This window comes from Mytilus trossulus, chromosome 4, assembly GCF_036588685.1.
Source record: "Mytilus trossulus isolate FHL-02 chromosome 4, PNRI_Mtr1.1.1.hap1, whole genome shotgun sequence".
Lineage (NCBI taxonomy): Eukaryota > Metazoa > Mollusca > Bivalvia > Mytilida > Mytilidae > Mytilus > Mytilus trossulus.
The window spans coordinates 95,246,872-95,274,136 of record NC_086376.1 but is presented as its reverse complement, the minus strand read 5'-3'; the positions used below and the strand labels follow the sequence as shown (position 1 = coordinate 95,274,136).

At 30.1% G+C, this 27,265-nt stretch overlaps 2 protein-coding genes and 1 long non-coding RNA gene across 5 annotated transcripts; 1 reads left to right on the top strand and 2 right to left on the bottom strand.

Moving 5' to 3' along the window:
* Positions 1 to 1,135: 1,135 nt before the first annotated feature.
* On the bottom strand, positions 1,136 to 3,202 carry LOC134714317 (uncharacterized). The gene is made up of 4 exons (XM_063575554.1): positions 3,111 to 3,202; positions 2,508 to 2,702; positions 1,648 to 1,788; positions 1,136 to 1,224 (listed from the first exon to the last, which is right to left on the bottom strand). The coding sequence occupies exons 2-4, from the start codon at positions 2,695 to 2,697 to the stop codon at positions 1,220 to 1,222; spliced, it is 336 nt and encodes a 111-aa protein (XP_063431624.1). The 5' UTR covers positions 2,698 to 2,702; positions 3,111 to 3,202; the 3' UTR covers positions 1,136 to 1,219.
* Positions 3,203 to 7,485: 4,283 nt separating this feature from the next.
* LOC134714316 (uncharacterized) lies at positions 7,486 to 9,775 on the top strand. Its single transcript, XR_010106541.1, has 4 exons — positions 7,486 to 7,528; positions 8,029 to 8,238; positions 8,663 to 8,814; positions 9,671 to 9,775. It is a non-coding gene; the product is annotated as an uncharacterized LOC134714316 (long non-coding RNA).
* A 6,352-nt stretch (positions 9,776 to 16,127) lies between these two features.
* LOC134714315 (uncharacterized) lies at positions 16,128 to 26,103 on the bottom strand. Of its 3 annotated transcripts, none has more exons than XM_063575550.1 (4): positions 18,862 to 18,968; positions 17,745 to 17,954; positions 17,121 to 17,273; positions 16,128 to 16,210 (listed from the first exon to the last, which is right to left on the bottom strand). In XM_063575550.1, exons 2-4 carry the CDS (start codon positions 17,947 to 17,949, stop codon positions 16,203 to 16,205), a joined length of 366 nt encoding a protein of 121 aa, XP_063431620.1. In that variant the 5' UTR covers positions 17,950 to 17,954; positions 18,862 to 18,968; the 3' UTR covers positions 16,128 to 16,202. The 3 variants fall into 3 exon arrangements, with proteins under 3 accessions (XP_063431620.1, XP_063431621.1, XP_063431622.1); XM_063575551.1 differs by lacking the exons at positions 17,121 to 17,273; positions 17,745 to 17,954; positions 18,862 to 18,968 and adding exons at positions 24,573 to 24,725; positions 25,134 to 25,343; positions 25,974 to 26,103 and having other exon boundaries at positions 16,145 to 16,210; XM_063575552.1 differs by lacking the exons at positions 16,128 to 16,210; positions 17,121 to 17,273; positions 17,745 to 17,954; positions 18,862 to 18,968 and adding exons at positions 22,886 to 22,934; positions 24,573 to 24,725; positions 25,134 to 25,343; positions 25,974 to 26,103.
* Between the last annotated feature and the right edge of the window lie 1,162 nt (positions 26,104 to 27,265).

The window sequence follows — 27,265 nt, the reverse complement described above, 5'->3', positions numbered from 1 at the left end:
CTACTCTGTTAATAATAAAACCAGTTTTTGGGTGGGATTCGTTTTGCTTAGTCTTTAGTTTTAAATTTATGTGTTGTGTCTTATATACTATTATTTGTCTGTTTGTCTTTTTTTCATTTTTAGCCATGGCGTTGTCAGTTTATTCAAAATTATGAGTATGACTTTCCCATGGTATCTTACGTCCCTCTTTTACATTTACCGATTTTTTTCTGAAACTGGAATTTCCAACGAGACAGGTCGCAGGTTTTTTGTTGGATTCGTGTTGCTTAGTCTTTAGTTTTATATGATGTGTCTTATATACTATTATAAGTCTGTTTTTCTTTTCCTTTTTTAGCCATGTCGTGTTCAGTTTATTTTCGATGTATGAGTTTGACTGTCCCTCTTGTATCTTTCGGTCCTTTTTAAACACGAGGAAGAGCCTTAGATGTAAACAATACATAAACCGGTTTTTTTTAACCATAAGATCGACTGTACTGCTGGTAGGCTGTTAGTCCCAACTTGATGTAAGCAACCTTCTAGTCATTGCTTAGGTACATACATGTTCAGTAACCTATATTTTCAATTCGATTGATGAATTATTATAAAAACTGATGCCTTACTCAAAGTTGACTTGATGGCCTTTTTTTTTTTTTTTTAGGTCTGGTATATTTCGTTCGCCCCTCTTTTACACTAGAAAGAGCGTTAGATATAAAACATACATAAAGCGTTATTTTTTACCATACGGTCGACTGTACTGCTGGTAGGATGTTAGTCCCAACTTGATGTAAGCAACCTTCTAGTCATTGCGTAGGTACATACATGTTTAGTTACCTATTTTTTCAATTCTATTGATGAATTATAATAAAAGCTGATGCCTCACTCAAATTTGACTTGGTGGCCTTCTTTCAGGTCTGGTTTGATCTAGAGCTATTTGACTGTGTACGATGAGCCTCATCAGATCGTTGTCTCTCATGCATAATAATCATGATCATTGAATGTGAATGTAAACCCAAGAGATAAAACAATAAATGTTATGATGAAGTGTTTTTGATTTATTTCTAAACTGTCCATGTGAGCCTACCTCTAGAGGTTTGAAATTACTTAGACATGCATTTGCATTATAATAAAAAGAAGTAAAAAGAGGCATATCAATTCACACAATTTTTATTAAAAGAAAGTAAAAATAACCGGATGATTGTTCATATCTTGGAATATACTCCTTGTGTCCTCGGCTTTCCTATTATCCTGTAAAATACAAAAAACTTTTGTTAACATAGAAATAAAAAAAAATCTTTACAGAATACACATATGAATTAAATTCTGCGTCTTTTCCATGTTATTTACATTCACTTCATTAATTCGAAATCAACTATAACAAATACGTTAGACAAACTACCCTAAAAAGTCGACGATGATAAACATATACCGTCTGTAAGTATAAATCAAATTTGTATAAACCCCTACCTTATTAAAAGTAAATGGGAGTACTATCTTTTAAAAATAACAACCCCTTAGTTTACAAGATTAAATGGTAAAATTCTTGCAGTATAAAGATATAATAAAAGACTTATGTCCGACTCTCATTTAAAAGATTAATTTAACATTATGCAACATATGATATATCAGAGGTGCTACGAAAATTTATTCTGATGCATATTCGAAACCTACCTTGTTGACCCCATCTTGAATAAGATCCCCACCCTAAATTAGATCTCCTTCCTGAATTAAGTCCCCATCTGTCAAAAAGTCCTAATCCACTGTCTAAATGACTGCTTCTGTATGAATCATATGTAGCTGCTCTTTTGTGTCCTACAGAAGTAAAATCATGTTTGATATTTATTCTATAATCTTTTTTTTTCATATACAATAAATTATTATAACATGAGTAACACGATGGGTGCTTCATGTGGAGAAGGATCTGCTTACCCTTGTGTAGCACCTGAGATCACCATCAGTTTTTGGTGGGGTTCGTGTTGCTTATTCTTTAGTTTTATATGTTGTGTCATGTGTACTATTGTTTGTCTGTTTGTCTTTTTCTTTTTAGCCATGGTGTTGTCAGTTTGATTTTCGATTTATGAGTTTGTCTGTCCCTCTGGTATCTTTCGTCCCATTTTTTTTTAAAAGTATAATTGAAATAAAGTAATACGATAGCAACATAACGTCCAAAAATATTAAACGTTTAAGAAAAAGCAATGGCAATATGTTTCATGCATTCTTTCATTAAAAAATTACAATATTTATTGACTATTCTGAAATTTGTTCTTAACATTAAAGAAATAATACAAAACATTATTTATTTCATTTTATGTTTTGAATTTTAGGAATGGACCCAATGTCGGAAGAACTTGCTCATATGAATGACTTACATCTATGAAAGGGGTTAGTATACTTTTGTTGGTCAACATTCGTCATATAAAAAAGAACGTGGAATATGTATGGATAAGAAGACGAAATTGTAGTTTATAAACCAACAATAATGGACATTTGTGAATCTATTGATTACATGGAATAAAGTTTATATAACTTACTTCGATATCCGCCATTTAATCCCCCTGACAGGCGTCCACTATTCCAACCACTATTCCATCCATTATTAAGCTGTCTACTATTCCATCTACTTCCCAAAACTCTGGATCCTTGTGATCGTTGAGTATAACTGTTAGCAGTGGCTGAAACAACCAGCACAGCAAGCATAACAGCAAAAACTAAGGTATTCATTATTTCTGAAAAAAGGAAAAATTAAATTATTAAATATTATATCAATTTAATTGTGATTACAGCTACAACATAAATATTTATGCTACAACAGGGCAAATGAAATCAATAAGAAAATGTAAAAAATCGAATAAAAAGTGTGCATTGCTAATATATAAGACACAACAAAAAACGTTTGACAAATTATTAACTTTTCGAAAAGGTACATAAAACTAAGTACTCACTTTAATCGATTTCTCTCTTTTGTCTGCCGTTGACTCTTTTCACAAAATATCTAACGATTAAAATTGATGGTAATTTATACGTAAAAATGTTTATTGTACGAAATTTTTTTCTTCTAATGAATATCAGATTGAAACAGCTGAAATGGTAAACATTTTCTAAATTGATATAAACAAATAAAGTAAATTACTTACCTGTGTTTTCTTTTCTAAAAGTATTTGATGAATAATACGATATGCGATGAAGAACACTGAAATAGCATTTCGGTTTTATACTATTTTTTAAAGGAAACACTGCTAAATGGGGATTTTTGAAAACCAAAATAACACAAGTAGACTACGTAGATCAATAAACAATTATATATGTAAAGGTTACGACAATGACCAACAGATCAATGTCATTGGCTAGATGTTAAGTCTTTTGTGTTATGTTTATGGGCACGTCTGTCATATACAACTAACATCTATTATTAAGCATTCAGTTTTATATAATGATGAAGTATTAACAGTTAAAACAATTAGAGTTAGAGACCGAAGTAAAAGTTCAAAGATCAGTCTCAAAAATATAGATATATTTCTTTATGCCAACATTTTTTTATTTCTAAATTTTACTTAACACACATTAAATTCAACTTAACACACATTTTCTTTATCCCCATGAAACACTTCTTGCGATTTGAGAAAAATATGCATTTTCATAATAAATTTGCAAAAACTCTAAGTGATTTCAAAACCGTATTTTTGAGATACCTGGTAATTTGCAAGTTGCATGTGTGTCTTTAACTCGTTGATGAAGTTAATCGAAACCGTAACAATAACTCTACTATAAACGGCACACTAGCTGTGAAATTTCAGTTTTAGTTGTGTTTCATTTCCTTTGTTTCGATCTGATCAATCGAGCATTTTCAAGTGATTGGTATTGTTTTTGTTTATAGATATAGGAAGATGTGGTGTGAGTGCCAATGAGACAACTTTTCAGGTAGAACACAGTCCCAGGATATGGGTTAATTTGTTAAACCAAGCCACATTCTATTTATGACTAAATAAAGATGGGAACCTGTACTTCAGTTATTGTTGTTTGATGCTGTATATCATATATGGTTTATGTTTACCATTTTGTTCATTACTGAGGGCCATACTGTAAGTTACAGTTGCTAAGGTTTACTTTATTTGTTTTTTAATCGAAAATCTACTTAATTGGCAATCATACGACATATATATAGTGTTGTTTTTATTAAGAATGCATATATGATTCGCTACGCCAAATTGTTCAACATGCTTTTCAAACACAAAATTGTAGCATACACTTTAAAGTTCATTATTATAGAATACCAATCAGCATGTTTTTAAAAGTTAACAAAAGGAACTGAAATAACCAACATACCTTGCTTCCATTGAATTATTTTAAGCTTTTTACCTGAAAAACAATTTTAAAAATTATCAATTTCCCCTACTTTAGTAGCAGTAACCCAATTTCCCTTTCAAATGAGATTTACGTTTCGTAACTCATTCAGTAGAAGAACCCGTAGCTGTAACTAAGACTTAATTAAACGTCACAAATGTTTTAATAGAAATACGATGATTCAGGGTTATCTAAAAGAAGTCTCATAAAGGAAACAATAGAATAACGCTATCCCAAAATCATAAATCGATTAAGAGAAAGCGAATCCGGGTATCAAACTAAAAACGAGGGAAACACGTCAACTTTATGAGTGAAAAATAACGACACAACATAAACACTGAACTGCAACAAAAACAAACGACAATGCAACATACAAAGAAACGAACTTGCAGTTAATACATGCCATATTCCTGATCTGGTACAGGACATTTAAAGAAAAAATAATGAGTTGAACCTGGTTTTGCGGTTAGGCTATCCTCTCGCTTTATGGCAAAGTTAAATAAACTGCTTACACAGTTCATCGAAAGATACAAAGACTCTGTAGAAAAATGATCAATATCAACTTCACCAACAATACGTGATTGTCTAGAGTTATAGAATCTAGGCACTGATGTTGTTTAACATCTTAATAATTTGTTATAGTGTTCTTTTACATTTGTGTCTGAAAAGTATTAACCTTACTGATTCGTTCTTTTTTTGTAATTTTGTTTTACATGACTCGGTATTCATACATCGATTAATTCTGCTATTGATCTATTTTAAGGAGAAAACAGTATTATATTTTAAGCTCCGAATTGGTGATTTGATGATTGTAAAATTAAGTTAACTGAACATACGTCTGCGCTGTTATCTTCTCTTTGGTCTGTTTGTTGTCTCTTTGACATATTCCCGACATCCATTTTTAATTTAATCTTCTCGATAGAAACTGACAGAAAACATCGCCAGATCAAACATTTTAAATCTGTCTCCGATTTCCGGTACGTTTTCATAGCATCATTCGTGAATTGATGTCATGAGTATTGGTGAAGTTATCACATCAAAATGATCGTTACAAATTTAACAATGTTGCATAAGAATAATCTTTTATTTTTGTCCTCAATTGTTTCCGTATGTGCTTAGTCGTTAGAGTGTTTATATGACTTTGTGTTGTTCTTTGTTGACATAGTTATTTGTTTGTTTTATAGTGATTAAGTTAAATAGCACACTGTTTATTTTTGCTAAAATAATCCTGTACCAAGTCAGTAGAATTGCCATTGTTTTATTATAGTTCTATTATGTGCGTGTTACAAATGTACATGTTAGTGTTGTGTTTCTGTTTTGTCGTAGTTCTTTTGTATGTAATGTGTGTTCCCTCAGTTTAAGTTTGTAACCCCGATTTGGTTTTTTTTCAATCGATTTTATGAATTTCGAATAACGGTATACTACTGTTACCTTTATTGGTCTACGGTAATCAAATTTTGAAATGTTTACCTATACTATCTGTTTATTTTGCCAATTGATTTGTTTTTGAAAATTTCGGCTCCAAAACTATTTACATTTTTATACATTGGATGTGCTATCTCGTGTCGATGCCACTGCTGGTGGAGATTTATTTCCCCGAGGGTATCACAAGCCCAGTAGTCAGCCCTGTTTGTGCTGACATGAATTATCATTGATATTGTTATATTTATTAAATAACTGTTTACAAAATTTTGAAATTTTTTAACTCCTAAGGTTGTACAGGTTGTAACATGTACGAAGTACTTTTGTACATTTTATAATTTGTATTTTTGCATTATACAAGTTGTAATATGTACAATATTTTATAAATGCATCTTTTTTAGTATTTTGATGCCAACAGAGAAAATCTAAGATTGTATGTAAATGTCATATACACAAAGTTGACATGATTATTTTAAGCAATACGCTTTGTAAACATAAGAAAGATATATCCTTGAGCTATATTAAACAGACTTTTGATTTTTAAAAATAGATACAGTGACGTCAAAGAGAAGATCTTGTTTTTTTGCGTTACTGAATAAGTCAAAATATGATGACTATTCATTACTTATATAGCCACTCATATCATCTCACTTCATCTACTTTCATAAAGTACGAAATTATAATTCAGTCTCCTCAAACTACAAAAGCCCCTGTCAATAATATCAGACGCTATCAGAATTCATCGTTTTGACAGTCTGTCACTATTAAAGTACCACTTTTGTTTAAACGTAAATTATATATAAGCGTTAGCTTGTACTAGGATGTTCAGATCATACCATCTAGAATAATGCCTTTTATATTCAAAAATGCCAAAGATATACAGTTAAGTACAAACTCTGGAGCAATAGCTAAGCAATAAAACTATATAACTTTATTGTTTAATCCATATGTCCAAAGCTTTTTCCCAAAACCTACTATGATTTGTTTCTAACGTATTCCAGAAGACACTAATTAAGTATAGTCGTTCTGGAACTCCTTGTGACACTGATGCTTTTTACAGTATTTTATGTCTGCATGGTATTTGTTTATATCTTGCTTATTAATCCTTAAAAATGAGAAGTTTCTAATTGTAATAAATGGTGGTGTGTAACATGTACAGTTTACTAGATCTGTTTGCATCATTCTCACATCCAAATGTGTTCAACATAAGTGCTTTATCACTTTTGAAACTAGTTTGCTATGGTAAAACACACAAATGACTGTCAATACATGTGTAAGAGTTGTATCCATTTACTAGGTCTGCCCCCGTAATATAAAACATCAATATTTAAAAAAACATAGAATTTCTTAAACTTGATGTTTGGTTAAACTATTTTCTTTTATAAAAGTCCTTTATTTACCTATAAAGTTACTTCCATACCAATTATTCATGGTAGTTTTTATGTTTTTATTAATTTCTAACATTAAATGTTAATTACTGGTATTGGTTTACAATGATGTATAATAAGTAAAGTGAATGCGTTATAATGAAACTATTTTTTGTAAATGACATATGTGATTATAAAATTACTCAAGCGAGTGACATTGACATGATGGTCATAACCTTCACAACCTGTGATGGTGTAATAAAAAAACCTACGTAGTTCAGTTGTCTAATTTTAGGTTTTACTATTCCCAAATTTATATTTCCTTGTAACAAAATAGTATAAAAGAAGATTTATATCAGAGCTCTCTATCCATTTGTGTCTTACAAGTCAATCAACTACATCAAAAACTAAAATACTACCATGTAAGTATATTGTTTTGTGTCTTTCATATTTATCTATAATTCTTTTGAATTCAGTTCTTAAATCTTATTTGGTATTGTACTTGATCAATAGAAAACTTTCTTTTGCGTTTCAAATACCTCTCCAAGATGATCAAGACTGTTGTCATAACGCTGTGCATATAAAACAATTGGAGGCAGCAAAGCCATTAGGAACAACTGTTGTCAGTTTTAAAGCCTTTCATACTAAGCATATACATCTTTTACTTGATTCATAATGAACTTATTTTTCTCATTGGCTTTCATTCCTATATTCCTATATCTATTATAATAGAAAACGTTTTAAAAAGATTCAGATAGTATAACAGATATATAATTCTCTTTTGAAATAAAGTTGATAACAAAGAGACGCCTCACTTTTGTTATATTCACGATCAAATAACACGTTAAACATACAAGATTTCTTTATCATAGTTTATTTTTATGTAATAACTCTGAAGTGTTTTCTTTTTCTTTTCTTTCAGAAACCATGAATACACTAGCAATAGTTATCGGGCTTGCTATGTTGGTTACTTTAGCCTCTGCTCGCAGTTATAGTTCCAATCAAGGATCATGGGATGGTCTGAATAATGGCTGGAATAGTGGACGTCTGACTAATAGATGGAATAGTGGACGTTTGACCGGAGGTTGGAATAGCGGACATCTACAAGGTGGATTAATTGGCGGACACAGAAGTAAGATTTTACAAACGATATGTCTAATTACCAAATATACTTGACAAATATTGTTAAGTTTTACTTATATTAACTATTGTTAGGGTTGGACATTCACAGTTCAATGTTAGTTACTATTGAACAAATAGGGTATGGCATTGTATATATTATACTCGTATGATTATCTCCTTCAGAAAATGTAGCTTTTTGAACGTTCGCCACTAAACAATCAATCAATCAAGCAACCAGTTTTCACTTCTATATACTGTTCGTCGAATTTTAGTTTTTCTTAACGTTGAGCATGTACAGATTCCTTTGCCAATAAGAATAAAACAAATAGTACATTTTAACGTCTTTTTTTCATAGCATCAAAATACTATAAGATATATCCAGGAGATAAAGAATGATAATAGACCAAAAATAACAATAGTTATTAATTTTCCAGGATACAGAAGAGCAGCTGTTGCATACGGTTCAGTTGATCCATACAGAAACAGTCATCTGAACAGTGGATTAGGACGTTTGAACACACGGGTATTAATTCAGGAAGGAGATCTAATTTAGGTTGGAGATCTGGTTCAAGATGGAGTCAGCGAGGTAGGTTTTGATTTTTATCCTATCAAATGTAACCCGTATTTCATATCTCTCATTTTGTTGAATAATGATCAAAATTCAACGTTTGCTTGATGACATATTAAGACATAGATGTTACACTGAGTATATAAATATAATAAGGGAACGTTGCCATAATTTAATTTTGTCACATTTCATTGACATGTTATACATATTTCATTGATTAAAATATAATATACCTCAGGGAAATATAAGAAAACATATCCAAAATTCAAAACATAAATCTAAAACATCCGAGGTAAATTAAAAAAGGAAAGGTACATAAAAACCGACAAATTATGACGTTATCCAACAACGGAACAAGTAAATAAGAAATCATCTGTCCCATTCTTATGGGGTAGGATATGTCTGATAAATATTCACAAGCTTTTCATTGGATTGTTTTCTCCAAATTTCGGTTTTCTAATTCATATATTATGTTCTGTTTTCGACTTTGAGTTTTTGAGTTTTAATATCTTATTTTAGATAACTTTTATCCTTTCTTTTTCCTGACTTGGTACAGGCATTTTACAAATAAAACTCGGTTACATTCACTTAATTACAATTTAACAATAAAAGAAACTAACAAGCAGATGATACGTCAGCACTACTGGTTCGATCTGCTAAAATATAAAATAAGGTTGCAATTTTGAGAGAGAGAAAAACCCAGTTATAATCCATTTTTTCTTACGTAGCCTTTCAGAGTTCATTTTAATATAATACAGATATGAAGTAACTTTAGACCATATCAATTATACTCAGCAGTTACATTTATTTTATGCGTACATTAACAAAAAACAAATTTCTCTTTGAATTAACTAAAAAAACTTTTATTTTACAGGATATTGAGAAAAGAGGAGGATATAAGAAGAACATTACAACATCTGAACATTACATTCATCATCCGTAGATTTTTTTACTTTTGCAAATAAAACTATAAATATGATATGCATTTGTTCAGTTTTGTTATAATGCTGCAAATGCATTTGAAACTAAATAACCAGATATTGGTGTGAGCTTTAAATCGTGGTTATACAAATTCATACTAAAATACAAGCATAAACAATCAAACAAATTATTCATAGTTTCTAGAAAAACTATCAACATGGAAAATTATAATAAATCATCGCAAATGAGAGACAAGAATAAAAATATATCTGAAGAATTGAAAAGCTTTGTATGGGCGGTTTAGGTATGGATGGATAACAACTGTCATATTCCTGACTTGGTACAGCCATTATTTGATGTAGGAAATGGTTAATTAAACCTGGTGTTATAGCTAACTAAACCTTAAACCTGTATGACAGTCGCAGAAAATTCTATTGTATTGACAACGATGTGTGAACAAAAAAACCCAAAAAAGGTAAAAATCTCAAAAATGGGGGTAAAGCAGTCAACATTGTGTAATAATCTTAATAACAATAAAAAAACAAGCAGATATGTACCATAGAAACACTAAAAGACATAAAAAAAAGCACATTATGAAAAAAATGAAATACAAGAATACAAATTTTTTACCAAAAATCAACAAGAATACGACAAGAATGTATAAATACAGAGCCACATTTCACGGATATCCATAATTACCAGACTAGACATTAAAAGTAATATACATACAGACACATAAAAGAATACTGTAACACTCTATTGAGGTGAAAAAAACGTCAGTACCCAGAATATGTTCTTTAAGACGTGTATTATTTTAGAAGATGATACAGAATATCTTTCATAAATTAGCTATTTACAAAATTTTGAATTTTTTGAAAACCAAAGGCTTTTCTAACTCAGGCATAGAGAACCTTAGCTGTATTTAGGAAATTGTGATCTCAATACTCTTCAACTTCGTTCTTTATTTGGCTTTTTAAAACTTTTTGGGGATTCGAGCGTCAATAATGAGTCTTTTGTAGACGAAACGTGCGTCTGGCGTATATTTAAAATTTTGTCCTGGAATCTATGATGAGTTTATTTACAACAAAGTGTTAGTACAATTATATTAATCTACGAGATACGAAGTTTCAGGAAATACAGAAATGTATGAGGATATAACAGCAAACACACAGAAGAAAAATATTGAAAAATACAAAACAACAAATGATTTTCGTTGGGATCCCGCTAACATGTTTAACCCCGCCACATTATTTATGTATGTACCTGTCCCAAGTCAGGAGCCTGTAATTCAGTGGTTGTCGTTTGTTTATGTGTTACATATTTGTTTTTGGTTAATTTGTTTTACATTAATAAAGCCGTTAGTTTTCTCGCTTGAATTGTTTTACATTATCTTATTGGGACCTTTTATAGCTGACTATATGCGATATGGACTTTGCTCATTGTTGAAGGCCGTACGGCCGTACGGTGACTTATAATTGTTAATGTTTGTGTCATTTTGGTCTTTTGTGGATAGTTGTCTCATTGGCAATCATACAAATGTTGAATATAAAAAAAGAAGAAAAATATTTAGTTACCTGTTATTAACGTATGATTGTTATGATAATCATGCATTTTGTTGTAATAACTTTTTACATTTGTTCCTCGAATGCCAACATAATTGTATGGTCAATTGTTGATATATCAAACGATCTTGTCATTTAAGGAATAAACCCTTGTTGTCAATATAGTGGCAATATCTGACTGTCATAAAGTTATAGATTAGGCAAGCTTAAAAGCCAAGTTCAATCCATAAATATCTATGTTATTTTAAATATTTTATGTAAATTTCTCATAAGGAACCAAATAATGCAACGATCTGTTATCGACAGAATGAAATAAAGGACCTTTAATGATCTAAGCTTCATAGTTATTTTTTTAATTTATTGATAACAAAATCAATTCTGATCCGATGGCAACAATATTCAAATATTGTGATACAGTATTTAATAAATAATTTATAAGATTAGTTTAAATAAAGTTAGCATTGAACGTAATCGATTTGAAATTTGGATTTCCATACACAGTGACATTATTATTTCTAGGATGTGATATCTTGTTTGTAATTTTCCATGGTAACAGTTGAACTTCCAAATCAAATCTTTGTATCAGGTTGTTTTAGCTTGAAATTGACTATTTTATAGGTGTTTTATGAATACTTTGATGCTTAGAAAGAAAATTTAAGATTGTGTGTATTTCAATGATATAAAAATGTGAATATCAACAAAGCCGACTTTACATGTGGATAGTTGAGTCATTTTTAATCACACTACGTATCCCAACTAAGGTAATTTTTACACCAAACTCCATGTACAGTAAAACAAACAATTAGTTTAATGTAATGAACAAAGATTTCATATTAAATTTGTTCACATCCATACACCTTGTTTAATTACCTGTTCATAGAATTTGTTTACACTTGTAAACTTTATGTCATTTAAATGTTCATTAGATAGAATTGAATGCACAATTTAGCGGACAACTTTCTAGCAGTTAGGGAACGACCATTTGATTTCAAAAAGAGGGGGTTGGGTAATGTGTTTTTCCTTGAAAATTCTTGAAAAAATGAAAAAATCGTTCGACTGAGAAAACAAATCTAAGGCTTAGGCAGGTATTTATAACATGGATTTTAAAATAGAAGAAACGTTGTTGGAATAAAATTGATATTCATAACACTTATTAATAATTTTTTCGACAGAAATGTTTGTCTAAACTTGATGCATTTATTTGTAATAAAAAATTTAAGAAACTTTATTTTCCCTTATCAAGAATCAAAGCATCATCATTGTCGAAATCATAAATCATTTGAAAATGTCTCCCCGAATCGACTGGACGGACACAGTAATATTTTCCCCTTATGCACCAAGTTTTACATTAGTTTTATTGATATATAAGACATGTCTTGGTATTCCTAAACGGTAGATTATACACACTGAAGAAAAATTATACTTAACCAAAACACTTTTTTCATTTACTTGTGTATAATATGACGTATTTTATTTCAAATTTTATATAGATTAGACCGTTGGTTTTACACTTGTAATTTTTGGAGCCCTTTATAGCTTGCTGTTCGGTGTGATCCAAGGCTCCGTGTTGAAGGCCGTACCTTGACATATAATGGTTTACTTTTATCAATTATTATTTAGATGGATAATCGTCTCATTGGCACTCATGCCACATCTTCCAATATCTAATTAACGAAAAATAACGTTGGTTTTTTTCGGTGAATTTATTTTTTATTCAATTCGTTTTGAACTCACTATAATGAAAACAAATCTTTATTTATTTAAATAATTTATATTATTTTATTGTACTATAATTTCTTCCTTTTATAACAAAAGAAGAAGAGAAATGATATGAGGGGTAATATAAAAAATGAGTGATGATTATAAATTGCCTTATTTAGTGAAGCAAAGTAACAAATGTCATTCAAATAACAAGATTTTCATTTTGACATTTCTTGATCTATTCTAGTCAAAGTCTGTTGAATATAGCTCAATGTTATATATATCTTATGTTTACAAAAAGTATTGCATACATGTCAACTTTGTGTTTATATCATTGACATATACACAATCTTACATATTTAATTTAAGCATCTAAGTATTCATAAAACACCTATCAAATAGTCAATTTCAAGCAACGACAACATGTTGTAGATACAAAGATTTGGTTGGAAGTTCAACTGTTACCGTGGAAAATTACAAACAAGATATCACAGTCAGAAATAATGATGTCACTGTGTATGGAAATCCAAATTTCAAATCCAATCCGTTCAATGTCAACTTTATTTAAACTAATCTTATAAATTATTTATTAAATACTGTATCACAATATTTGAATATTGTTGCCATCGGATTAGAATTTTTACTTTAAATAAGCGAATCTTGTAAGCTATTTATTAAATAATGTATCACAAAATCTGAATATTGTTGACATCGTTTAAACAATTAATTTGGTTATCAATAAATTAAAAGATAACTTTAAAGCCTGAACATTTACGGTCCTATATATTTTTATGATATTGTAATTATTGTATTTATTTATGTTGGCCTAATTTGTGTTGTATGGCCTGATAGTTGTTTACCAAATAATCCTATAACTGTGCAGTTTAGAAATCACTGGAACAATCACAGATACTTATGGAATGATTGGAACTTTCTATTTGATGATTCTAGAATGATCCTAATAAAAGATGTGTTATATAAACTTCTACATTTTACTAGAAACTTCCATTGTAACTTTCTAGTACGTTCCATTCTAGCGTGTTCTAGAATTTTCCGTCACATCTGTATATATACAGACACTAAAGTTAAACAATTATAATTAAACTTGGACATAGACATTGATAGACATTAGTATTCACAGCATTTGGATTGACACTTTTATTCTACAAACAACAGCATACTGGATTGTGACCTTAGTAGTGCACATAATATTCAGATTGGATTCCGAAAGATTTCCGGATACAGATACAGATAAAAGAGTGGACTCATATTTTGACAGTTAAGTTAACAGTAATATTTGTAAAATACTTCTTGTAAACTTTTGTATAATAAATATTGTTAAATTTTAGTATTGATTTGTGTCTTTTGTTGGCTCCAATTTAAAGGCGATTTCTGGCCGTAACAATATTTAGTCGATAATTTGATCGGGAAATTACACAGCATTCTAATATGACGTCCTTATTACGATTTGTTAACAAAGCTGTGTTCTAATGAGCACAAAAAATATGTTTGACACATGCGCATGGACTTACTGTTTTTGTTAACGTTATTTCCATCGTTATCCTTTTAAATATTTACATTTAAGCAGCTAACATAAACTTTTATTATATATTTTTATCAAACAACATATATTTGCCCTGCTCGTAGTTTTAAACTTTAATAAGAAATGTAATATACAGAATCCTCGGGGAGGACACGAAAACAGCCAAACATTCTAACGTTATTTTCGTACGCTTCGATCTATAAATATATTGTATTTGTCATATTAGAATCGAAATATTTACTACCTGTCATTCTCTATGCTCATTTTAACATGGGTAGGCATTATATTTGACCACATTTTATACCTCGCTAACGCTCAGTGTAAAATATCGACAAATATAATGCCTACCCATGTTAAAATAACATAGAGCATGACATGAAGGAATGATTTCTTAATTTGACCTCTGTGACGTATTTACATTAAAAAAAATTAAAGAACAAATACAAATCGAAATTCAAACAATTTTTTTAAAACCGGAAGTCCCTTATTAATTTGCAAAATCAAAGGCTAAAACACATTAACCGAATGGAAAACAACTGACTTGGTACAGACATTTACTTGATGTAGATATTTATTTACTAAACCTGGTTTTAAAGAATGCTTAACTTATAACCTTATGACAGTCGCATATTCCTACTTTATTGACAACAATGGTTTATTTTCCTTGAATGCAAAGATTCTTTGATTTATCAACAATTTACCCCTACAACTAAGTTGGCGTTCGAGGAAAAGGTGTAAAAAGTTATCACAACAAAGTTCATGCTTATTATCTTTTTCATGCTTGTCAAATTGTTGAAAATCATTTGTTGCTGTAACTGCTTGAACAAATATGAGTTTTCTTAATATGAATTTTGTGTTTGAAGTGTCGAGTCACACAAAATCAATATGTGCACATTGTCAAAATTACCAGTTAACACAAAATTTACAATATACTCTTTCGACTTTGATGGGTGTTTTTATCAACATTTTTTATTATTTGCGTGGGTTGTAATATTTGCTTGTTTTTATAGTGATTTTCACAATGTTGCTTGCTGATATGCTATTTTTGATATTTTTACCTATTATGTCTAATTGTTTTGTTCACACATCGTCAAATAATGAAATTTTATGCGATTGTAAAACAAGTCAAATGTTTAGCTAGATATAAAACCAGGTATATATTAACCTACGTTTGAATTATTCTCGGTGTTATTTTTTTTTGTTATTTTTTTTTTTATCACAAATATAAAATAGAAGATGTGGTATAAATTGCCAATACGACAACATCTTCTTTAGACACTATCTGACATAGAAATAACCAACTATAGGTCACCGTACGGCCTTCGAAAATTAGAAAAAAAACCATCCATCAATACACAGCTCTTCAAGTGTTCAGGTAGTTATTTATCTTGTGTCTCATTTTTGATTTGTTATGATTGTGCAAGTTGAAGGTTATTCTAGAAACAATGAATACATTTGTATGATTGGTTATGCGTGGTTTTTACATATGAATATGTATAACCACGGCCAATAGCTCACACCAGTATCTTGTTATTTAGTTTCAAATGCATTTTCAGCATTATGAAAAACTGAACAAATGCATATTATATTTATAGTTTTATTTGCAAAAGTAAAAAATCTACGAATGATTATTGTTATGTTCAGATGTTGTAATGTTCTTCTTATATCCTCCTCTTTTCTCAATATCCTGTAAAATAAAAGTTCTTTTAGTTAATTCAAAGAAAAATTGTTTTTTGATAATATACGCTTGAAATAAATATAACTGCTGATTATATTCGATATGGTCTAAAGTTACTTCATATCTGCATTATATTGATATGAAATATGAGAGGCTACGTAAGAAAAAAATGATTTATAACTGGGTTTTTTTTTCTCTCTCAAAATTGTAAACTTATTTTATATTTTAGCAGTTCGAATCAGTAATATTGACGTATCATCTGCTTGTTAGTTTCTTTTATTGTTAATTCGTAAGGAAGTGAATGTTATTGAGTTGTGTTTGCAAAATGCCTGTACCAAGTTAGGAAAAAGAAAGGATAAAAGTTATCTATAAGATATTAAAACTCATAAGTCGAAAACAGAACGTAAAATATAAATTAGAAAACTAAAATTTTGGGAAAACAATCCAATCAAAAGTTTGTGGATATATATCAGATATATCCTGCCACATAGGAATGTGACAGATCATTTCTGTTTTACTTGTTCCGTTGTTGGACTACGTCACAAGTTATCGGTTTTTATGTACTTCTTCTTTTTTAATTTATCTAGGATTTCGGTATTAGATTTTTTTTTTTACATTTTGGATAGGTTTTCTTATATTTCCCTGAGGTATATTATATTTAAATAAATGAAATGTGTATAACTTATAAAAAGTTAATGAAATGTGACAAAATCAAATTACTAGTATGGCAACGTTCCCTTATTATATTTTTATACTCAGTGTAACATCTATGGCAACGTTCCCTTATTATATGTATATACTCAATAAAACATCTATGTCTTAATTTGTCATCAAGCAAACGTTAATTTTGATCATTATTCAACAAAATGAGAGATATGAAATACGGGTTACATTTGATAGGATAAAAATCAAAAGCTACCTCGCTGACTCAATCTTGAACCAGATCTCCAACCTAAATTAGATCTCCTTCCTGAATTAATATCCCATGTGTTCAAACGTCCTAATCCACTGTTAAGATGACTGTTTCTGTATGGATCAACTGAACTGTATGCACCTGCTGCTCTTCTGTATCCTAGAAAATAAATAACTATTGTTATATTTGGTCTATTATTATTCTATATCTCCAGGATATATTTCATAGTATTTTGATGCTGTGAAAAAAGACGTTAAAATGTACGATGTCTTTGATTCTAAAAGGCAGTGGAATCTTTACATGCTCAACGTTTAGAAAAAAACAAAATTCGACGAACAGTATTTAGAAGTGAAAACTCGTTGCTTGATTGATTGATTGTAAAGTGCCTAACGTTCAAAAAGCTACTCTTTTTTTAGTATGAGTGTAAGTTAACTCATCATAGATACCAGGACTAAATTTATTATACACCAGACGTAATATATACAATGAAACACCTCATTTGATGATAGAAACCAACATTGAACTGTGAATGTCCAACCCTAACAATAGTTATTCAAGGAAAACTTAACGATATTTTCATTTTTTGTCAAGTATATTTGGTAATTAGACATATCGTTTGTAAAATCTTACTTCTGTGTCCGCCAATTAATCCACCTCCTAGATGTCCACTATTCCAACCTCCGGTCAAACGTCCACTATTCCATCTATTAGTCAGACGTCCACTATTCCAGCCATTATTCAGACCATCCCATGATCCTTGATTGGAACTATAACTGCGAGCAGTGGCTAAAGTAACCAATACAGCAAGCCCGATAACTATTGCTAATGTATTCATGGTTTCTGTCAAACAAAAAACACCTCAGCATTATTACATCAAACTAAATATGATAAAGAAAGTTCTTAGATATAGGAAGATGTGGTGTGAGTGCCAATGAGACAACTCTCCATCCAAATAATAATTTAGAAAGTAAACCATTATAGGTTAAAGTACGGCCTTCAACACGGAGCCTTGGCTCACACCGAACAACAAGCTATAAAGGGCCCCAAAATTACTAGTGTAAAACCATTCAAACGGGAAAACCAACGGTCTAATCTATATAAACAAAACGAGAAACGAGAAACACGTATATATTACATAAACAAACAACAACTACTGTACATCAGATTCCTGACTTGTATGTTTAACGTTATTTGATCGTGAACATTACAAAAGTGATGCGTTCTCTTTGCTATCAATTTATTTCAAAAGAGAATTAAATATCTGCTATAATATCTGAATCTTTTTGAAAGCGTTTTCTATTGTAATAGATATAGGAATATATGAATGATAGCCAATGAGAAAAAAAAGTTAATTTATGAATCAAGTAAAAGATATACTAGTATACGCTAAGTATGGAAAGCTTTATATAAAAGAAGATGTGGTATATTTGCCAATGAAACAACTGTCTACAAGAGACCAAAATGGCACAAACATTAACAGTTATAGGTCATCGAAAGGCCTTCCACAATGAGCACAGCCCATACCGCAAAGTCAGCTATTTAAGGCCCCGATGAGACAATGTAAAACAATGTATGTTTCCAAATTAAAAAAATGACAACAGTTGTTCCTATTGGGTTTAATGCCTGCAATTTTTTTGAATGCACAGTGTTATGACAACATTCTTGATCATCTTGGAGAGGTATTTGAGAGCTGAATTCAAAGGAGTTATAGATAAATATGAAAGACACAAAACAATATACAACTTACATGGTTGTCTTTTAGACTTTGATGTACTTGAATGGCTTGTAAGACACAAATGGATAGAGATCTCTGATAGCATTCCTCTTTTATACTATTTTGTTACAAGGAAATATAAATTAAGGAATAATAAAACCTAAAATAAAAAAACTGAACTACGTAGGTTATTTTATTACACCATCACAGGTTGTTAAGGTTATGACCAACATGTCAATGTCACTCGCTTAAGTAATTTTATGGTCAAATCTGTCAATTACAAATAATAGGTTACGCCCTCACTTTACTTATTTTACATGATAGTAAACTATTGCAAGACATAATTTAATTTCGAAACTAATACAAAGTCTTCCAAAAATAATGTGTTAAGATTGACGGCCACTTTAGTAGATAAAGGTCTCATATCTATCAAAATATGAAGTTTAAATAATTTGATGTTTTAAGTTAGCAGATTCTGTGTTCTATTGATATATATATATTAATATTCATTATAATCTGGAGTATTTGTCTGCATTATGTCGAACCATTATAAACAAATAAGTATTTTCCATATTTTTTGTAAGCAACTTAACTTTCATTCATAAAAAATTCAGAAGTCATTTTGTTTATTTACGAAGTCAAAATTAAAAGTTAGTATTTATACTTCAGTCTATTAGAATGTAATAAAGTTAAAATTAGTTTGTTTAAAGTACATGTTTTATATTTTGTAGCTAATCATTCAAATGCTGTTTTTGTATTATATGAAGTATCGATGTATTTCACATTATTCATTAGTTTGATGTGTATTAATTATTTTCTTAGGGTCTTTCAGTTTTGATTTTCCATGGAGTTTGGTAGTTTTGGTAGCTTTTGTAGCTTTGTGATTTTACTGTTCACATAAAGAATACACATCGATCCCACCCAAGCGCGTTAGCAGTCACAGAACAAACAATGACAAAATCATAATGTGTAACTCTGAAAATAGTGCGTCGTACCTTTGAATGCATACACACTTCGAAACGATAAATTAATTGGGACTACCGACCAAAATGTCGAATCAATACGTATGATTTGAGATAATATTTTCTAAGCAGCTCCTTATTATAAAAATCCTAATCAGAAACATTGTATTTGATGTTATGCATGTTGTTCTTTAAAATATTATATTATAAACGTCGTTCTCGTGTTGTCGTAACCTTTATATGTTGTGTTTTATAGACATTTGTATGAGATTTTTTGTCATTGTTTTTGCCTTGCCGTAGCAATGGAAATTTTATTTTCAATTTACGATTTTGACAATCATTTTAATATCTTTTGCCTCTGTTATATCCGTAAAATTTGAAACTATTTGGAAACTATTGTTTCAACCTCCAGATTATGAACGGACCGATATTTTTTTTTTTCTACTGTATCTTTAATTTTTATTTTATAAAAGTAGGGGATAAGAACTGGTATGAGGGGTATATAAGACAAGAATAGTGATCATACTTTGACTTATTCTGTGACGGAAAGTAACAAATGTCATTGAATTGACAAGATTTTTCTTTTTGACGTCACCTGATCTATTCTAGTCAAAAGTCTGTTAAATATAGCTCAAGGATATATGTATCTTAATCATACAAAATTTATTGCATAAAATAATCATGTCAACTTTGTGTATAAATTATTTAAATACAAAAATCTTAAAGGCATTACAATATCAATTTTATTTGTAAAAACATAATCAAATACTAGCAAACACATCCGGTGGTAGGTACAAAGATTGGAAGTGAAACTGTTACTGTAGAAAATTACAAACGAGATATCACATACTAGTTATATTATCAGATTATTACATGGAATTTTTCATATCGCATGTATTATCAGCCCTAGGCTCAATATCAGCCCAAGAGCCGCATGGCTCGACGGCTGATGTTGACCGAATATTACAAACGAGATATTACATACTAGTTATATTTAACTGTTACAGTAGAAAATTACAAACTAGATATCACATACTAGTTATATTAAACTGTTACTGTGGAAAATTACAAACGAGATATCACATACTAGTTATATTAAGCTGTTACTGTAGAAAATTACAAACGAGATATCCCATATTAGTTATATTAAACTGTTACTGTAGAAAATTACAAACGAGATATCACATACTAGTTATATTTAATTGTGACTGTAGAAAATTACAAACGAGATATCACATACTAGTAATATTAAACTGTTATTGTAGAAAATTACAAACGAGATATCACATACTAGTTATATTTAATTGTTACTGTAGAAAATTACAAACGAGATATCACATACTAGTTATAACAAAGTAATTGTGTAGAGAGCCCACAATTTAAGGACGCTCCACGTTTACTTAAAATTAACTTATTCTAATAAGTTATCTATTAAAAACATAACTTTGCAGTTATAACATTTACGGTCTTATATTCGTCGATAACTAAATCGTTGCATTACACAGTTTTGGCTCTTAATGAAGTTTTTATATTGAAGTTATATTTGATAAATATATACTTCTATTATATTGACAACAATAATTGAACAAAACAACCAGATGTAATAGGTAAAAATGTCAAAATTTGATTACAGTAGTCAACAGTGTGCAATGAAATGTAACCACTATACAAAATAGAATAACTTTGTTAGTATAAGACAACACAATGACATATTACCACTATGTAGACAAAGCAAATACGCAGAAATGAAAAACAAAAATACAAAACATAATTCTAAAATTGTTCTATTTGTTATGTTAATTTTGAATGGATAACATCATCAATAATCATGGCATCAATTCACAGCTAATGATATGAAAACGTACGCACAAACGTAGACGACGTATGACATAGTTTAAATGTATCATATTTGACGATATTTTTTCTCAGTTTCATTATAATAGAGATCAAAATCATTTGAGAATGGAATGGAAAACATGTCAAAGAGACAACTACCCGACCAAAGAGCCCGTACTTTAACCTATAATGGTTTACTTTTGAAATTGTTATTTGAATGAAGAGTTGTCTCATTGCCACTCACACCACATCTTCCTATATCTATAGACAAATAATGGAACACTATAACACGTGACTACGTTGATTAACAACGTCAGCACCTATTATTAATACTTGAAGACCATCATGTATTGTTTGTGAATTTGATACAGAATATTTATTAACAGGATCTTGGTATGTTCCTATGAACTACTTTAAAATTAAGAAGATACCTTTTATTTAAATCCGTCTGAATCATGAAGAATATTCAATAATATAAATTTATTGAATATAGTTTTGTTTATATCAATTATCCTTTAACATTTACAATGTGTGTTGCAATACAAATTTAAACGAACAATACACAACAAAATAATAGACGGGAGGTAATCCAATGGACACACAACATAGGTGATAAACTTATAATATTACAATATAATATTCAATATCCATGTTACAATAAGACCTCTGTCCTCAGTTATAATAGCCTTTTGATAAAAGAGGGACGAAAGATACCAAAGGTACAGTCAAAGTCAAACTCATAAATCTAAATCAAACTGACGACGCCTGTGAACAGATCCTGCTCTACATGTGGCACCCTGTGGAACCCGTTGTGTTGCGTTTTATTAAAGCAAAGTCTACGTAATTGCACGCGCCTACCGGAATACGGGATTTATAAGGTTTAGCTAGCGATGACACCAGGTTTAATTAACTATTTCCTACATCAAAGAATGCCTGTACCATGTCAGGAATATGACAGTTGTTATCCATCTATACATGTACCAATACCGCCCATAGAAAGTCTTCAATCCTTCAGATATATTTTTATTCTTGTCTCTCATTTTTGATTTGTTATGATTTTCCATGTTGATAGTTTTTCTAGAAACTATGAATAATTTTGTGTGATTGTTTAGGCGTGTATTTTCGTATGAATTTGTATTATTATTATTATGTTATTTAGTTTCAAATATATTTTCAACATTATAAAAATCTGAACAAATGCATATCATATTTATAGTTTTATTTGCAAAAGTAAAAAATCTACGGATGATATATGTAATGTTCAGATGTTGTAATGATCTTCTTTTATCCTTCTCTTTTCTCAATATCCTGTAAAATAAAAGTTCTTTTAGTTAATTCGAAGAGAAATTGTTTTTTTGATAATGTACGCATCAAATAAATGTAACTGCTGATTATATTCGATATGGTCTAAAGTTACTTCATATCTGAATTATATTGAAATAAACTCTGAATGGCTACGTTAGAAAAAATTATAACTGTTTTTTTTTCTCTCTCTCAAAATTGCAACCTTATTTTATATTTTACCAATTCGAACCAGTAATATTGACGTATCATCTGCTTGTTAGTTTCTTTAATTGTTAATTCGTAATCAAGTCAATGTAACCGAGGTTTTTTTGTAAAATGCCTGTACTAAGACAAAAAAAAAAGGATCAAAGTTATATATAAAATATTAAAACTCATAAGTCGAAAACAGAACGTAATATATAAATTAGAAACCCAAAATTTGTGGAAAACAATCCAATCAAAAGTTTGTGGATATTTATCAGACACATCCTGCCCAAAAGGAATGTGAGAGATGATTTCTTTTTTACTTGTTCCGTTGTTGGATTACGTCACATGTTGTCGGTTTTTATATACCTCTCCTTTTTGAATTTACCTAGGATTTCGGTATTTAGATTTATTTTTTGAAATTTTGGATAGGTTTTCATATATTTCCCTGAGGTATATTATATTTAAATAAATAAAATGTGTCAAAATTAAATTATGACCACGTTCCCTTATTTTATTGATATACTCAGTGTAGCATCTATGGCAACGTTCCCTTATTATATTTATATACTCAGTGTAACATATATGGCAACGTTCCCTTATTATCTTTATATACTCAGTGTAACATATATGGCAACGTTCCCTTATTATCTTTATATACTCAGTGTAACATCTATGGCAACGTTCCCTTATTATATTATTATACTCAGTGTAACATCTATGGCAACGTTCAATTATTATATTTTTATACTCAGTGTAACATCTCAGGCAACATTCCCTTATTATATTTTTATACGTAGTGTAACATCTATGTCAACGTTCCCTTATTATATTTATGTACTCAGTGTAACATCTATGGCAACGTTCCCTTATTATCTTTATATACTCAGTGTAACATCTAAGGCGACGTTTCCTTATTATATTTATATACTCAGTGAAGCATCTAAGGCACCGTTCCCTTATTATATTTTTATACTCAGTGTAACATCTATGGCAACGTTCCCTTATTATATTTATATACTCAGTGTAGCATCTAAGGCAACGTTCCCTTATTATATTTTTATACTCAGTGTAACATCTAAGGCAACGTTTCCTTATTATATTTATATACTCAGTGTAGCATCTAAGGCAACGTTCCCTTATTATATTTATATACTCAGTGTAGCATCTAAGGCAACGTTCCCTTATTATATTTTTATACTCAGTGTAACATCTATGGCAACGTTCCCTTATTATATTTATATACTCAGTGTAGCATCTAAGGCAACGTTCCCTTATTATATTTATATACTCAGTGTAGCATCTAAGGCAACGTTCCCTTATTATATTTTTATACTCAGTGTAACATCTATGTCTTTAGAAGTAATCAAGCAAACGTTGAATTTTGATCATTAATCAACATAATGAGAGTTATGAAATACGGGTTACATTTGATAGGAACAAAAATTCGAAACCTACCTCGCTGACTCCATCTTGAACCAGATCTCCAACCTAAATTAGATCTCCTTCCTGAATTAATACCCCATGTGTTCAAAAGTCCTACTCCACTGTTAAGATGACTGTTTCTGTATGGATCAACTGAACCGTAAGCAACAGCTGCTCTTCTGTATCCTAGAAAATTCATAACTATTGTTATATTTGGTCTATTATGATCCTATATCTCCTGGATATATTTTACAGTATTTTGATGCTATGAAAGAAGACGTTAAAATGTACAATGTCTTTGATTCTTATTGGCAAAGGAATCTTTACATGCTCAACGTTTAGGAAAAACAAAATTCGACGAACAGTATATAGAAGTGAAAACTCGTTGCTTGATTGATGGATTGTATAGTGGCGAATGTTCAAAAAGCTATACTTTCTGAAGGATATTCATACGAGAGTAATATACACAATGACATACCCAATTTGTTAGATAGTAACCAACATTGAACTGTGAATGTCCAACCCTAACAATAGTTAATACAAGTAAAACTTAAATATATTTGGTAATAAGACATATCGTTTGTAAAATCTTACTTCGGTGTCCACCAATCAATCCACCTCCTAGATGTCCGCTATTCCAACCTCCGGTCAAACGTCCACTATTCCACCTATTAGGCAGATGTCCACTATTCCAGCCATTATTCAGACCATCCCATGATCCTTGATTGGTACTATAACTGCGAGCAGAGGCTAAAGTAACCAACACAGCAAGCCCGATAACTATTGCTAATGTATTCATATTTTCTGTCAAACAAAAAACACTTCAGCATTATAACATCAAATAAACTATGATAAAAGTTCTTGTATGTTTAACGTTATTTGATCGTGAACATTACAAAAGTGAGGCGTTCTCTTTGCTATCAATTTATTTCAAAAGAGAATTAAATATCTGCTATAATATCTGAATCTTTTTGAAAGCGTTTTCTATTACAATAGATATAGGAATATATGAATGATAGCCAATGAGAAAAAAAAGTTAATTTATGAATCAAGTAAAAGATATATACGCTAAGTATGGAAACTTTATATAAAAGAAGATGTGGTATAATTGCCAATGAAACAACTGTGTACAAGAGACCAAAATGACACAAACATTAACAGTTATAGGTCACCGAAAGGCCTTCCATAATGAGCACAGCCCATACCGCAAAGTCAGCTAATTAAGGCCCCGATAAGACAATGTAAAACAATGTATGTTTCCAAATTAAAAAATGACAACAGTTGTTTCTATTGGGTTTAATGGCTTTTGCCTGCAATTGTTTTGAATGCACAGTGTTATGACAACATTCTTGATCATCTTTGAGAGGTATTTGATAGCTGAATTCAAAGGAATTATAGATAAATATCAAAGACACAAAACAATATACAACTTACATGGTTGTCTTTTAGTCTTTGATGTACTTGAGTGGCTTGTAAGACACAAATGGATAGAGATCTCTGATAGCATTCCTCTTTTATACTATTTTGTTACAAGGAAATATAAATTAGGGAATAATAAAACCTAAAATAAAACAACTGAACTACGTAGGTTATTTTATTACACCATCACAGTTTGTTAAGGTTATGACCAACATGTCAATGTCACTCGCTTAAGTAATTTTATGGTCAAATCTGTCAATTACAAATAATAGGTTACGCCCTCACCTCATCAAATAATGTGTTAAGATTGACGACCACTTTAGGTAGATAAAGGTCTCATATCTATCAAAATATGAAGTTTAAATAATTTGATGTTTTAAGTTAGCAGATTCTGTGTTCTATTGATATATATATATTAATATTCATTATAATCTGGAGTATTCTCTGCATTATGTCGCACCATTATAAACAAATAAGTATTTCCATATTTTTTGTAAGCAACTTAATTTTCATTCATAAAAAAATCAGAAGTCATTTTGTTAATTTACGAAGTCAAAATTAGAAGTTAGTATTTATACTTCAGTCTATTAGAATGTAATAAAGTTAAAATTAGTTTGTTTAAAGTACATGTTTTATATTTTGTAGCTAATCATTCAAATGCTGTTTTTGTATTATATGAAGTATCGATGTATTTCACATTATATATTAGTTTGATGTGTATTAATTATTTTCTTAGGGTCTTTCAGTTTTGATTTTCAATGGAGTTTGGTAGTTTTGGTAGCTTTTGTAGCTTTGTGATTTTACTGTTCACATAAAGAATACACATCGATCCCACCCAAGCGCGTTAGCAGTCACAGAACAAACAATGACTAAATCATAATGTGTAACTCTGAAAATAGTGCGTCGTACCTTTGAATGCATACACACTTCGAAACGATAAATTAATTGGGACTACCGACCAAAATGTCGAATCAATACGTATGATTTGAGATAATATTTTTTAAGCAGCTCCTTATTATAAAAATCCTAATCAGAAACATTGTATTTGATGTTATGCATGTTGTTCTTTAAAATATTATATTATAAACGTCGTTCTCGTGTTGTCGTAACCTTTATATGTTGTGTTTTATAGACATTTGTATGAGATTTTTTGTCATTGTTTTTGCTTTGCCGTAGCAATGGAAATTTTATTTTCAATTTACGATTTTGACAATCATTTTACTATCTTTTGCCTCTGTTATATCCGTAAAATTTGAAACTATTTGGAAACTATTGTTTCAACCTCCAGATTATGAACGGACCGATAT